Source organism: Sodiomyces alcalophilus (assembly GCF_042370955.1).
Source record: "Sodiomyces alcalophilus JCM 7366 unplaced genomic scaffold ACRALscaffold_1, whole genome shotgun sequence".
Lineage (NCBI taxonomy): Eukaryota > Fungi > Ascomycota > Sordariomycetes > Glomerellales > Plectosphaerellaceae > Sodiomyces > Sodiomyces alcalophilus.
In genome coordinates this window covers 2743015-2757676 of record NW_027263532.1, presented here as the reverse complement: position 1 = coordinate 2757676, position 14662 = coordinate 2743015, and the positions used below count along the sequence as shown (strand labels likewise).

General features: G+C 55.2%; 4 protein-coding genes and 1 non-coding gene across 5 annotated transcripts; 2 read left to right on the top strand and 3 right to left on the bottom strand.

Annotated features, from left to right (window-relative positions):
• Positions 1 to 3150: 3150 nt before the first annotated feature.
• On the top strand, positions 3151 to 3336 carry ACRALDRAFT_2062131 (uncharacterized protein; the record flags this gene model as incomplete). The annotated part of the gene is made up of 1 exon (XM_071021992.1): positions 3151 to 3336. A coding segment is annotated over one exon (186 nt), but the record flags the coding sequence as incomplete, so codon positions are not given.
• Positions 3337 to 3577: 241 nt separating this feature from the next.
• Positions 3578 to 6140, bottom strand: ACRALDRAFT_1059903 (uncharacterized protein). The gene has a single exon (XM_071016130.1). The coding sequence runs from the start codon at positions 6118 to 6120 to the stop codon at positions 3895 to 3897; it is 2226 nt and encodes a 741-aa protein (XP_070879244.1). The 5' UTR covers positions 6121 to 6140; the 3' UTR covers positions 3578 to 3894.
• A 2566-nt stretch (positions 6141 to 8706) lies between these two features.
• On the top strand, positions 8707 to 12498 carry ACRALDRAFT_1059904 (uncharacterized protein). Its single transcript, XM_071016131.1, has one exon. It carries the CDS (start codon positions 8788 to 8790, stop codon positions 11875 to 11877), a length of 3090 nt encoding a protein of 1029 aa, XP_070879243.1. The 5' UTR covers positions 8707 to 8787; the 3' UTR covers positions 11878 to 12498.
• A 472-nt stretch (positions 12499 to 12970) lies between these two features.
• Positions 12971 to 13042, bottom strand: ACRALDRAFT_t13. Its single transcript has one exon. It is a non-coding gene; the product is annotated as a tRNA-Ala (tRNA).
• Positions 13043 to 13508: 466 nt separating this feature from the next.
• Positions 13509 to 14517, bottom strand: ACRALDRAFT_2093926 (uncharacterized protein; the record flags this gene model as incomplete). Its single annotated transcript, XM_071022646.1, has 3 exons — positions 13509 to 13664; positions 13771 to 14154; positions 14422 to 14517. The coding sequence occupies 3 exons, from the start codon at positions 14515 to 14517 to the stop codon at positions 13509 to 13511; spliced, it is 636 nt and encodes a 211-aa protein (XP_070879242.1).
• Positions 14518 to 14662: the final 145 nt, after the last annotated feature.

The window sequence follows — 14662 nt, the reverse complement described above, 5'->3', positions numbered from 1 at the left end:
CTGCCGTCGTTCAAACTAATATTGCCTTTGATATTATGACACAGTTGACCTCGCCCATCCACCATCGAGCCAACACTTACACAGCGGACATGCCGGTCAATCATCAGGGCCAGTCGACCAACTCTCCTCGGCCAGAGAATGCCCGAGAACAGGCAGCGGTGCGGCATAGTAAGGAACGGCGTGAGTTCAAGGAGCATGTTCGACGGGAAATGATTATCAACGGACCTGATGTATCGCCGGAAGACATTCGACTGCCTCAGTCCAACACGCGAAGGGCATGGTATGGAAACGCCGGTGATGGCTCGGCCGATGAAGAAGATGTGAACGGGGACTCGTCCCATATCCAGGAAGACGCCGAAGCCGCCGTAGTGAACAAGAAGCGACGCTTCGAAGAAATTACGCAGTCCATCGGGGAGTCCGGGTTAAATAACCGCCACGCATCAACCCAAAAGGCCGACCTGGAGGAAGCCATCACCGTCTTCGGCTACAACAAGGTTGAGTGTATCCAGAAGGACGGAGAGGGTAGCCTTTATAGACTCGCGGGAATGAAAGTGCTCCTCAAAGAGTGGCAGTTGGTCGCCGTGGCGTGGATGGTCAAACGGGAGACGGATATATTCCCACCTTTTGGCGGTGTCCTCGCCGACGTGCCCGGTATGGGTAAAACGGTCGTCTCGCTGGCCGCCATTGCTGGGAACCCGCCCACGAAGGAGGATGACGAGGCTCAAAGGGCAACACTCATCGTGCTGCCCAATGCGGCAGTGTTGAAGCAGTGGGAAGAGCAGATTCACATTCATATGAAGGTCGCAGACAGCCAGAAGCCGTACATCTTCAAGGGCAGCCAACAGAATCAGCTCAGCAAGGATCAACTCGGTCGTATGCACATTGTGTAAGAGATATACCATCCATGGCGCTGGGACATGCTCATTATATGATATCACCCTTGCTAACTCGACCATCCTTTCTACTCTAGGCTTACGACATACTACGAGCTTCAACGAAATCATCCGTCTCGAAAACAGCTTTTCGAACTCCAAGAGAAATATACACGCAAAGCTGACGGCGGCTCCAAGGAGGAGGTCTTTGACCGGCCTGCGTATGAATCGGAGAGGCTTAAACGCGTTGGCGTTCTCTTTCGTGTTAAATGGTACCGCGTGATTCTCGACGAAGTCCATCAGATCAGAAATCACGACACTCAGAGTGCGTAGAGAACCTGGTACCTCTTGATCCCCTTCCTGGACACAGGGACTCATGCAAGTTTGGTTACTAACCTTGACGATATAGCCTCCTTCGCAACAGCGAAGCTCCAGGCAAAGTATTTTTGGGGCCTCAGCGGCACACCATTGATCAACCGCCCTCGAGGTATGCTACTTTTGCGTCCCTTAAACACTCACCTCAGGACTGGTGTCAACTTGGGGCAACTGCTAAGGAATCCCGTATAGAGCTGTTCCCTTACTTGAGGGTCATAAAGTACGAGGACGCAGAAACGCTGGAAGACTTTGATGCGAAGTATCTCGACGATGTGAGATATTCCCCTCTAATGAAGCCCCTGTGTCCTTCTCGTCCACGGACCATGGGTGTTGGCTCACATATCTGGCAGACCAAGGAACGAGAGGATCTTGACGCTCTCATCTACCTGATCACATACCGGCGGTATTTTACGACATCATCCAAGCACAGCAAGCAGAAGGAGCTAACTCATTGCAGGACCCAAGGTGACCTTTTCCTCGGCCGGAAAATGCTCAGCCTCCCACCATCGCATCCGGGCGATCAGTGGGTGACCCTGTCAGCCGAAGAGAGAATCATTTACAAGTAAGGAACAGAGAGCAATGCTTCCACATCCATCACAGAGCACACCCTTTCCCGCCTTTCCTCGCTAATATATATTCTATATTCCTAGTCTAACCACTGAATGGCTTGGGAATCATCCCGGTTTGCTTCACCGCCAGCAGCAAGCTGTCTCGCACCCATACCTGCTGGAGAAATTCTTCCGGGAGGCAATGGAGAGCGATTTCCTTTGCAATTATATCGAAGAATTATCCAAAATCGAGGGGCAGACGCCCGTGTATCTCCAGATGGGAAGCTGGCAGGACCGTCACACGCTGTCGGATTCCGACGAGCCAAATCCAGGGGTCGCCACGGCCCGGCCTCACCTTGAGCCTTTTGGGAAATCCCCATTCGGGGGCACGTTCAAGATAACCGAACTCCTGGGTCTCGTGTTGAACGAGTTGGTCCTGGAAGAGGCGGAGTGCGGGATATGCAAGGCCGAAACGGAAATTGAGAGGCCCGTGATCACCAAGGAGGTATTTCTTTGGCTTTCTCTCGTTTAATTCTTCCTGGCCCCTGCTCGATATATGGGGGAGCAATTTCTAACATTGATTGATAGTGCAAGCATATCTTCTGCCGAGACTGTGTCCGTAAGGAGATGGACAAGTGCGGGATGAGCGGACCTCTGGCCATGAAGTGCCCGACCTGCCAGGCGGTCTGGAGTGGAACAGAAGAGTTCGAGACACTTGACACTTCGAAAGAGCGAGCTGCCGAGGCCGCCATGATGACCAACAGGAGCGGAGTAAAGCCCAAGAAACCTTCCAAAAAGAAGCGAAAGAGGTCGGCGAAGGCGCAGACAGAGGCTCCGAGTAACGACGCGATGCGGCGACCGGGCGAGGACTTCTTGGGCATGAAGCCGTATTTTGGAGAGAACGAAGGGGATTTCTTCACAAAGGCCGTCCATTCCACGGAATGCGGCGGCATGGGCGTCCCGGCGCCCGGGGCCAAGATTACAGCCGTCAAGGACACCGTCTTGCGATGGCAGGAGGAGGACCCAGACGACAAAGGCATCAGTAAGTCGAAGAATCAAGACACGGAAACGGGGATGTTCATATGGTATACCGGTATACTGACAAGCCCATCCTTGCGGCAGTCTTCACTCAGTTCATCATGACGTCCCAGATCATCGGACAAATGTTGCTTCTCGAAGGCATCGAATTTGTCTATCTGAACGGCAGGATGACGGCGAAGCAGAAGCTCAAGGCTGTCAAGGTCTTTCGAGAGAATAAAGATATCAAATACATGGTGAGTCTCGTCCAGTTCTTCCCAAAGGTAACGAAAGCGTTCCTTTCACCAGTGCTCCCTCTAATGACATGTTCCGGGTAGATCGCATCGATGCGCTGCGGTGGCCAAGCGCTCAACCTCACATGCGCGAACCGGGTCATCATGGTCGATGCCTGGTGGAACAAGGCAGCCGAAATGCAAGCGTTCGGACGGGTGTTTCGACTCGGCCAGATCAAGGAGACGCATCACGTCCGCATTCTGGCGCGCGAGACGGTGGACGAGCGCATACGCCAGTGGCAGGATCGCAAGGACGATGAGATTGCGCGCGTGCTCCAGGACGACGGGCATGTGCTGACCGAGTCCTCCGAGTGGGCGGTTATCTATCGCCTGTTCCCGGACTTGTACAACAAGATTCTGGAAGAATGTATGGACGAGATCAGGGCCGAAATGGCCGAGGGGGGAGGTGATGGTGACTCTGGACCTGTGCAGGAGATGGAGATTGATCCTGTGCCTGCGACGGAGGAAATGGAGATTGATTCTGTTCCTGTGAAGGGGGAGATAGACGATGATCCTGTGCCTGCGACGGAGGAGAGGGATGATGCTAAGGAGGAGAGGGATAATAATGAGTGACGGCTTCTCTCTCCTCAATACGGGCCACGATGATACATACCCGGGTTGGCGGTCTATTCGGGGAGGCTTGGGCTGTTGTCGACGGGGTCGTCACTTTTCTTGCTTCAAAAGTTCAAGTAGCTACAAAAGGGGTAACAACAGAGGAAGCTCACACCAAGTTACATACCAGGGCTGTCTCACGCCTCTTTTATACCATGAATCAATCAAACAACGTGCCTACTTCTTCTTCTGCTTGGCCGCCGACTTCCGCTTCACCGACGCGACCAACCCGCTCAGCTCCCCCTTGCCATCCCCCTTGGCCTCCTCCCTCTTCGGCTTCTTGACCTCCCGGACGACCTCCTGGCCGTCATCGGCCCTGCGCTTCTTCCTGCCTTCCTCGAGCAGCTTCTGCATGCCCTCGGTGGGCTTGAACTTGGGGTTGGACGGGTCGATGGCGTACTCGTGGCTCTCAAAGACGGCCTTGAACCGGTCGTCGCCGACGTCCATCTTGAAGCCCGCCTGGAGGCCGCCGCCGCGCTCGTCGTCGTGCTTGCCCTTCTTCTTCTTCTGGAACTTCTTCTTCTTCCGCGCCTGCTTCTCCGCCCGCGTAATCTCGTTCATGTCGAAGTGGTCGAGCTGGCCCGCGCCGTCGTCGTCCTCCGCCATGAGGAGCTGCAGCTGGGCCTTTTGCTGGGCCTTCTCGGCCTCCTCGGCCTCCCGCGCCGCCCGCTTGGCGAGTCGTTCTTCTTTCCGTATCGCCGTCTTGGTCTTCTTCGTTTCCGCCGGTTCGGCTGTGAAGAAAGGGTCGTCGAAGCCGAGATCCTCGTCGTCCTTGTCCTTCCCGCCCTCGTCGCCCTCCTCGTCCCCTCCTGGCCCGCTGGCGTCCTCCTCGGCCGCCGCCGCGTTGGGGTCGTGGCCCTCGCGCCGTGCCCTGGCAGCTTCGCGTTTCCGTTCTTTCCTCTCCCGCTCCTTGCGCTTGTATTTTTCGATTGTTGTTTCTTCCTCCTCGGTTTTCTTCTCTTCGGCTTCTGTCAGGGCGGGGGTGAAGGTGATTTGCATTTCGCCGACGGGGCCTTGCTTGTTCGACTTGGGCGCGACCTCGTCGCCCAGACCGAGTGCAGCTCGCATCTTGCGCCGCGCCAGCTCCTTCTTGGAAAGCTTGCCCTCCTCACCCTCCCCGCCGTTCTGCCCTTCTCCGTCGTCCTCCGCCTCGGTCCCGTCGTCGCCGTCGCTATCGCTGGCCAAATATGCGCGAAGGTCGTTCTCTTCAATGTCGTTCCGGCTGCCCGTGAACGCCCGTTTGATCGTGTCTTTCCTTGCGGCCTCTTCGGGGTGGAGGTCCCAGGTCAACTTGACCTTGGAGTGCTGCAGAGCATCCGTGGTAAATTCGACGGGCTTGTAGTTCTCGGGGACCTTGTCGCATTCGTCGCGGGGCTCGTCGTCGAAAGTGACATCGTCTGGGACGAATCGCAGATCCATAAAGTTGGACGACGACTGGTATTCCGTGCCGTCTGTTGCCTCGTAAATTTTGTGTGCGGTTTCCTTGTCGGAAAATGTGAGGACGGCGTAGTAATATCGCAGGCGGTCTAGTTGGTATGCCCGTAATGCGTCGCTGTCAAAGTCCTTATCGTCCCCTTCCTGGATGAGAGACTTTTTGATCTTCTCGTCGGCTTCCGGATCGCTCGAGTCGTCGCTGTCGCTGCCGCCGTCGCCGTCCTCGTCATCGGAGTCGGAGTTGGACACGCGGTTTCGGGACGACCTGAAAAGTTCCCTGGGCGGGCCCTCGAGTTCCTCTCGCTGCATCCGTTCCTTGCCGAATTCGCTGGGGTAGATGGCGATTTTTTCTATCCTGCCGCCGTGGGGTGGGAGGAAGCTGCTAAACAAGGCCATGAGGTCGCGGGATTTGACGTGGTCCCAGTCGAGGTTGACGACGGCGATGCGGTTCGTGATTTCGCCGGCTTCCACCTGCGCCTCTTCGTCGCGCAATCGCTGCATGGAGGCCTTGCCGTCGACGGCCGCGTCGCCATCCTCTTCGTCGTCTTCGTCGTCGTCGCTATCCGAAGACGAATCCGAGTCGGAGGACGAAAAGCCCCCGCCTCGTGCGGGATCGTACTTGGCATCGGCTGCCGCAAGCTCGCGCTCGACGTCATCGTCATCATCAATCTCGCTTGGGTCCTGCTCCTCGTCTGACTCTCCTTCCGACTCTTTGCCTTTATCCTTTGTCTCCTCGTCGTCCTCCTCTTGTTGGTATAACCGTTGGAGAGCCTTCTTCCTGGAGTCGGTCTTGATCTTGCGGCCGTAGCGATCGACCTTGGAGGCGGAAGTGAATTCCTCGTCGTTGAGGAGGCGTGAGAAGCGCTTGTCGATTGTGGTCTTGGCTTTGCGCTTCGACGGCAGTCGGAAACGAGGGTCCGTCTCGAAATTGGCGAACCGAGGATCCGTAATCCTATTAGCTTTTACCATGGTGTCGAATTTGGCTGGCAAAATAGGCTACGGGGTGGATGTGACGGCGCGATCAAGTGAAATTGGCAAGCAGTCGGCAATTCTACTTGCCAATTTTCGTAGGCAATGGCGGAGGGGAATTTTTTTAGTGGGACATCCGGCAGAATGCTTGAGCGAGACTCACCGAAACTGACCGCCTTACTACAATGTGTAGGTAAGCAACCTTTGATTGGCCATGAGTTTCCTCCAATGAGACTTCATCCCAACGGTCCAGTACGCGATACGGAGAGGTACCTAGGCATGTACCCGAGACTAAAAACCACCCAACGTCATCAGACACGATGCCGTGGTACCTGGCTTCTTCACTTCAACGGTCAGTCAAACTTCCGATGCTCCGAGTTTTGGTCCGATATTTTAAGCATTGGCATGGAAATCCCCCGTCTCTCGGGCTATTTCCGTCAATGTGGCTGTCCCATCCCACACCGTCCCAGCACCACCATATCACAGCTCTCGAACGTGCGGACAATGGACCTGATGTTGACGCCGAGTATGAATGATAGACGGCAAACCAAGATCAAAGGCTATGTAAATGGGTATAAACGCATGCATCTGTTTCTGCTTGGTCGTCGAAAACATGAACTCAACCCATTGAAAGCCCAGTCCACCCGCTCTACAACTACGTTGTACGTTTGGGTGAATCCAACTCACTGCGTAGTTGCTCGCCGAAATGCGCTACTACGAAACCCAAGATGGCAAAAATAGCCATAGACCATGGCATTGTATTATTTGATTTGATCAACGCCTTCACAGTTACCAGGGAAACATGAGATTATATCGTAATGCGTTCCCGCAGCATGACATTTTATGAGATTCGGAGATTGCAACAGCCACGGAGTGGAACGAACGGAAGACCTTGGGTCACGGGGCGACAAGGACTTGTCGGAGTGTGGAGGCATTTTAGGTGGAGTCCCCATCGCTCCGGTGATCACAGTGGTGTGGTCTCACGGCTGCGAGATAAAATAGTGGAGTTTTTCTGATGCTTTGCCTCGGAAGATTCGACTCGGCCGGAATTATACATACAATGTACACTCTCAGCACATGTGTATTGGTATTAGGGGTGGACATGTCAGTTATAGTTGTGAAAAGAACAAAGTCCTGAGAGCGAAGTAATTCGAATAAGTGCCCTCGAGAATTGATCATAGGTGTCGATGAATGACTCGTAGAGCAGCCGCCGCCCACTTGATTCAAATGATGCAGGCCACCTTTTATTTCCGTCACTTCCAATTCATCCCAAAAATGAAAACAAAATACATAAACAATGGCGAAAACGATGCCACACGGCGCCGCCACCATTGATCTCCCTCCGTGAAATAGGGACGTTGAGCTTGGTGCTGCCGCTGGTGCCGATTCTGACCCCGGACCGAGTCGCCAGCCGTCCATTCAGTGCGTGCCACGATAAGGTGAAAGACGGGGGCGGGGCAGTCTGCATATAACGTACATAAACGTACCTAGCGAATACGTACAACGTACAACGTACATATCTGTTCCGTACCTAGTGTATACATATGTACTCCGGACTCGGATGCACAGATCTGCGAACTCCCCGCCGCATAACAGCACAGCATAACACAGCGCCAGTGATGCGAGGTCATGGTCTCTGAGTTCAAGGTTCCCAGGTCTCAAACAAGAAACTAGACTCCTGACTGCAAAAGCCACTGGTTAGAGTCTGTCAAGCGTCTATGCCGAGGACGATGTACATTACATTGAGGTCATGCTGCTTTATGCACGTCATATCATTCGTACCGTATGTAAGTAGATTCATAGCCCATGGCGTTTCTAGGAGTAAAATCTGTATCAAGGGACGTGGCTGAGGAAGGGACGAGGTTGGGCTTTCTACCTACCAGCTAGGTATTGTTTACTTGTAATTACCATGTCTTGTCTTTGGAACCCCAACCTCTTGGTCACACCGCAGGAGTAACATCGGAACTCCTCGGTTACGAGCCCTCAAATGTCAAGCGCTCAGCTTCAATACGGAGTACAACGAACGTACAATGTGACATTCGTTCTCGTGCCAGTCTATAATGCTCCCAAAGATGCCGCCATGTCCTACATGTCCATACGGCTAGATATATACAGGTAGATACGAAATATTTATGTAGTAACATGTCTTTTGTCCGTCGAGGCATCACGGGTAGTGACAATATGATTGTATTTCGTAGACCTTACCAAAGCTCGAGTACCTGAGTAATACTCCGTAGCTCGTACTCTTTAGTGCCTGGTGTTGCTCACACTAAAAAGCTACGAGTGGCGGGGCCAGACGCTAACTGGGCAGGTCACTGATCAGGGTCCACCATGCCCCTGTCGATTCACAGGGTCCCCTGTCAGGTTAGCAGTCTAGCCTATGAGCTTGCGCCAAAAAGGCCAGCCGCTCATTTTATCACCGAGTGAACCCGCCTTGACCATGAGGTGACGAAAAAAAGGAAAAAAAGAAACAAAAAGAGGAAATAAAAAATACAAACAGAAAATACCTGCAGCATAAGCCGACCGCCTTTTCACCACGGACCCCCCCATTCCTCTCTTCCCCTCCTCTTCTTCCTTCCACCCCCTCTCAAAACCACTTGTCAGCCTGCTTGCATACCAGGCGTCAATTTTCTCTGCTGCACATTTTATCGTTTTGCTCACGTCACTATGGGCAACGTCGTTTCTGTCTTTTCACCCAGTAGTGGTGAGGACAACCCCAAGGGGGAGAGGGCCGACCTCGAGAGGCATCTCGCCGAACAACTAGAAAGAATTGACGCTCTCGAGTCGGACCTTTCCAAGAAGGAGAAGGAGTATAACACCATTTCAGAGGAGGCCAACGACCTACGCCAGAAGATCACCGAGCTTGACGCCCAGTTGACATCAGCCCGGAAAGAGGACCAGGACGAAATCACCCGGCTCCGTTCCGAACTCCAGACCAGCAAGGACGATGCTGCCGCACGGCTCCGTGCCAACGACGAGGCCACCGCCGGCCGACTCCAGGAGCTCGAGGCTGTCAACAGGCAACTGACCTCCTTGCGTGAGCAGCTCGAGGCACTCCAGCAGGAAAAGTCGACCGTGGCCGACGAGCTGGCCGCCGCGAACAAGGAATTGGCCGAGGCCAAGGAGGAGCGTGATTCCCTCGAGTCGTCTCTGCGGGACGAGATTGCCTCGCTGCAGGCCAGGCTGGCCCAAACCGAGCAGGGCGAAGGCTCGCTGCGCGAGACCCTCAGCAAGGCCGAGTCCGACGCCGCCTCGGCCAACAAGTCGCTGTCGGAGAAGGAGGAGGCACTTGCCGCCCTTCAAGGCCAGCTGTCCACTCTCGAGGGCGAGCACCAGAAGCTCAAGACCGACTCCGAGGCCGAGCTCGCCGCCGCCAGCTCCAAGTACAGCGCTCTGCAGCAGGTGCTGGACAAGCTCAAGGCCGACACCGAGTCGGAGCTGTCATCTGCCAAGCAGGACCTCTCCGACGCTCAAGAGAAGCTGGGCTCCCTCCAGCAGAACCACGACACCCTCAAGTCCGACTCGGAGTCGCAGCTCGCTGCCGCCAAGCAGGACCTGTCTGACGCCAACGACAAATTGACCGCCCTACAACAATCCCACGATACCCTCAAGTCCGACTCGGAAGCCCAAGTGGCCACGGCCAAGAAGGAACTCGACACCCTCCGGGAGGAGCTCGAGGCCCTCAAGGAGACCCATGACAAGCAGAAGACCGACGCCGAGGCCGAGCTCACATCCACCAAGAAGACCGTGGCCGAGTGGGAGGAGAAATACAGTGCCCTGCAGCAGGCCCAGTCGGATGCGGACGGGCAGAGCTCCCTTCTCCAGAAGGACCTGGCCGAACTTCAGGCCAAGTACTCCGACCTGGAGAAGACCAGCGAAGCCCAGAAGGAGACGTCGTCCGCCGAGCTCGAGGAGGCCAGGAAGGAGGTTGCCACCTGGCAGGAGAAGCACACCGCTCTCGAGGCGTCCCAGGACACCCTCACCAAGGATCTCGAGGCTGCCAAGCAGGACACCGCGAGCTGGCAAGAGAAGCACGCCAGCCTCGAGGCCGCCCGCGACACCCTGGCCGGCGACCTCGAAGCCGCGAAGAAGGACCTCGCCACCGCCGAGGAGGAGAAGAAGGCCGCCGAGGCCAAGAACGACACCCTCACCGCCGACCTCGAGGCGGCCAAGGCGGACGCTACTTCCTGGCAGGAGAAGCATGCTGCGCTCGAGACCGCCCGCGATGCCCTGACCGCCGAGCTCGAGGTCGCCAAGAAGGATGCCGCCACCTCGCAGGAGAATGCCACCGCTCTCGAGGCCGCCCGTGACACTCTGACCGCCGACCTCGAGGCTACCAAGAGCGACCTGGAGTCGGCCAAGAAGGACATCACCGCGGCTGAGGAACAGAAGAAGGAGGTCGAGGCCAAGGTCGAGGCTCTGACCAAGGACGTTGAGGCTGCCAAGCAGGAAGCCGAGGCAACCAAGGCGGAGCTGGAGTCTGTGAAGAAGGAGGCCGAAACTACGAAGAGCGACCTTGATGCTGCGAAGGCGGAGGTTGAGGCCACTAAGAAGGAGGTCGAGAATGTCAAGACCGAGCTCGAGTCCACCAAGACCGAACTCGCCGCCGCCAAGGGTGACCTGGAGGCTGCTTTGAAGGATGGTGCCTCTGCTGCCGAGCAGACCAAGGAGGTCGAGGCTAAGATTGCGTCGCTGACAGAGGACGTTGAGGCGGCCAAGAAGGAGGCCGAGACCACCAAGGCCGAGCTCGAGACTGCCAAGGGTGAGGTCGAGTCGACCAAGGCCGAACTGGACGCGGCCAAGAACGACGTCGAGGCCACCAAGAAGGAGGTTGAGACCACCAAGGCTGAACTCGAGACTGCCAAGCAGGAGGCGGAGACGACCAAGGCTGACCTCGAGGCCACGAAGAAGGAAGCTGAGGCGACCAAGACCGAGTTGGAGGAAGCAAAGAACAACGTCGACGCGGCTAAGAAGGAGGTCGAGACTACTCAGGCGGATCTCGAGGCTGCCAAGAAGGAGGCGGAGTCGACTAAGGCCGAGCTCGAGACTACGAAGGGTGAGGTCGAGTCAACCAAGACTGAACTCGAGGCGACGAAGAGCGAGGTCGAGGCCACCAAGAAGGAGGTCGAGACCACCAAGGCTGAACTCGAGACTGCCAAGACGGAGGCTGAGACTCTGAAGACTAGCCTCGAGGCGGCCACCACCGACGCCGAGACGGCCAAGAACGGCAACGAGGCGCTGAAGAAGGACCTCGAGGGCGTTCAGACCGCGCTCGACACGACTAAGGGCGAGCTCGATGCCGCCAAGAAGGAGCTGGAGACGGCGCAGGCTGGTCTTGCCGCTGCCGAGGAGCAGAAGAAGGTCAATGCCGATCTCGAGGAGGCCCGTAAGAAGCTCGAGGATGAGCTCGCCGCCGAGAAGGAGAAGGCGGCCAAGGATGTTGCTGAACTCGAGAGCAAGCTCAAGGCTTCGACTGAGGATCAGGATTCTCTGAAGAAGGCGTCCGAGGAGCAGGCTTCCAATCTCCAGGCTCTCCAGGAGGAGCACGACAAGGACGTGGCCAAGATCAAGAGTCTGGAGGAGGAGCAGGCTTCCCTGAAGAAGCAGCAGGAGGAGGCCGAGGCCAAGGTGGCCGCACTCCAGGAGCAATTCGACGCTGCTGAGGGCAAGGCGACCAAGACGGCCGAGGAGCTCGAGTCGCTCAAGAAGGTAAGCCACCTCCCGTCCCTCCCAAATCTTGATGATCATCCACTTTGATTTCCGGCTCGTCTTGCTCTAACACGCTGTTCTCACAGGAGAAGGAGACTCTCGAGGCCAAGGCTTCCGAGCTTTCCGCCGAGGCGGACAAGTCCAAGAAGGCCGAGGCGGACCTGAAGGAGCTGCAGACCAAGCTCGAGGCCGACCTCAAGGAGCTCCAGACCAAGTTCGAGGAGGCCGAGGCGAACCTGGCCACGGCCCAGGGCGAGAAGCAGGCCGCTCTGGACAAGGTCGAGGCCAGCGAGAAGAAGCTCAAGGAGTTTGAGGAGAAGCCTGCGGCTGCGACGGAGCAGGCCGAGGCTGCGTAGACGAAGGACCACGGGCGGAAAAAAGGAACAAAAAACGGGGAGTGGAGCGGTTCATGATGCATGAAGTTGAGAGACGTCCCCCGCAAGCGGAGGAATTATCATGACTGGTGTGGTGGCCCATGAATGAGCAACGCAACGCAACGCAACGCAACTCTAACGCTAACGGCTAACGCAACGCAACGGCTGATGCACTTGTGCTTTCTATTCTCCACGATGATACCTATTTGAGTTTTTAATTCTTAATGTATGAATGCTTTTAGTCTTAGTTTAGATGAGCTCTACTCCATGCAACAAAATGCAACAATGATTTACCTATAATGTCTTGGTGTGTTTTGATCTATGGTGTCGCTGCTTGTGGTCGAGACTGACGACCAACTCGTCATTCGCCGGCTAATATGGAGGGTCACTACTGCTGGTCTTGCTGTTCATTGAGTCGTGTTACCTATGACACCCACGTTCAAAGCAAGGATTGAAGATGAAGACATCGTGGGTCTCGCAGCAACAGCAACTGGAGAGTAGAACATGGCTTGCCCGTACAGATGAATAGCTTGACTCTTTGCTGTTACTACGTAGTCTCCGTGTGGCTGCAGCTGTCCACGTTGGCTTTTTTATTACTGCAAGTCACGATAGCAGCTGGAACTCGGCGTTGGATAGAACCAAAAAAAAAAAAAAAAAAAAAAAAAAAAAAGAAGAAGAAGAAAAGGAAAGAAAGAACGAAAAAAAGGAAAGAGAAAAAACAAAACAAAATCAAAAAGGTAGCATCTCTTGCGAGATGCTAGACAATGTGGACAATCCGCGAATCGAACGCGGGACCTTCAGCATGCTAAGCAGACGTTATACCACTAAACCAATCGCCCATTGCTTGTTGAACAGCGACATGAGATTTCTGTAGAAGAGACTTCGCCCGGATTAGGGCTAGTTGACTCGGAGGACAATCCCGTGTGGAGTGGGAGGGACGGAGATTGAAGAGCCGTTGAATTTCTAGAGTCCGGCCCTGGTAGTGCGTCTAGCGTGGGGTCGGCATAAGCACTGCGACCCTCTCGAGTCGACTCCACCTAAATTGCAGTCGAGATGGGGTTAAAAGGGGAAAACGTGTTTACTGTCCATTGCAATACATGATGATCCTGCTCCTGGGATCTAAATCGCACAGACCGCGAGATATCTACTGCCTGCCCATGGATGATACCCATAAATAAGGAACGAAGCAACAAATACCTCTTCAGAAACAAGAGAAGGAAAAGACAACGCGGGTGAGATGACGCTTTAAGGACCGAACCTGCGATCCCTCAAGACGCCCACAAGACAGGCAATGGAGACAACGCCTCAGACCCTCTGGGCGACCAAACTCATATAAATACCCCAAAGCAAGCCAACAAAACTCAGAAAGACAATACGCCGGTGAACAGGCACGAAACTGAAGCTGATGATGGACGCAATCGGCCAGATCTTGTACCCAGCCACAATAATCGGGATGGTTTCCTGCGCAGTCGCGTCAGCCGACTCCATCTCACCTCTCACCATTCCCTTTGTCGAAGAACAAGGGAAAATAAGTGAAGCAACTCAGGAGAGGACACAGAATACATACCGTCTGCAGATTGTACCAAATCTGGCCCCGGCCCTGCCCCTTCATGAACCCCATGATGACAAGAAACGCGACCGTGTTAAAGATGGCGCCGAGCGTGATGCAGTCGACGAACCACTTGGTCAGCGTGTTCTGCAGACTGAACCTGGGCTCGTCCGCCGCGGACGGCTCGTCGTCGTACTTCTTGTCGGCCGCCAGGGCCGCGTCGACCGGCTTCATCTCCACGTCGCTCAGCCGCCGGCTCGGCCGGGACGACGCCGCCAAAGGGGACGGGTAGGCCGGGAACGTGCGCTCGAGGAACTGCTGCCAGTGGTAGTTGGGCGGCGCCGTGATCAGGGAGAGCGTCACGAAGCGGAGGAACTGGATCACGTCCAGGGAGAAGGGGCGCTGGGGGTTACAGTGTTAGTGGTGCATGTTTTTTTGTACGTTTTTTTGTTGCTTTCTCTCCTCTTGTGATGATGCAAGCCGTCCAGCTCGGGGTTAGGAGAATACGGGATTGGGGGGATCTTCGATGAGAGTGACGCTGGACAGATATAAGGTCACGTGATGGTGATGTTTGGAGAGAGGGATCAAGGGGCCAAAGTGAACAAAGGAAGACATGACGAGGGACTCAAACTCGTTCTCTCAAGAACAAGTTTATTCAATTCGCCTGACCTTGTCTTGATACGCCGAAATAATCTGTGCACAGATATTGGAAGCCGACGACAGGGCAGTCGCTTGGAGCGTGGCGGTGACGATGGGAGACGGCATCTTAACGAGTGAATACACGGAGGTGAGGGAAGGAGCGATAGTAATGATAGAAAAATAGAGACAAACGACGGGATGGACAGGTTTCCGACTCGACTGTTGTCACGGTCGCCAAAATACTCCCAAAATACCAGACTCAGAAAAGCGG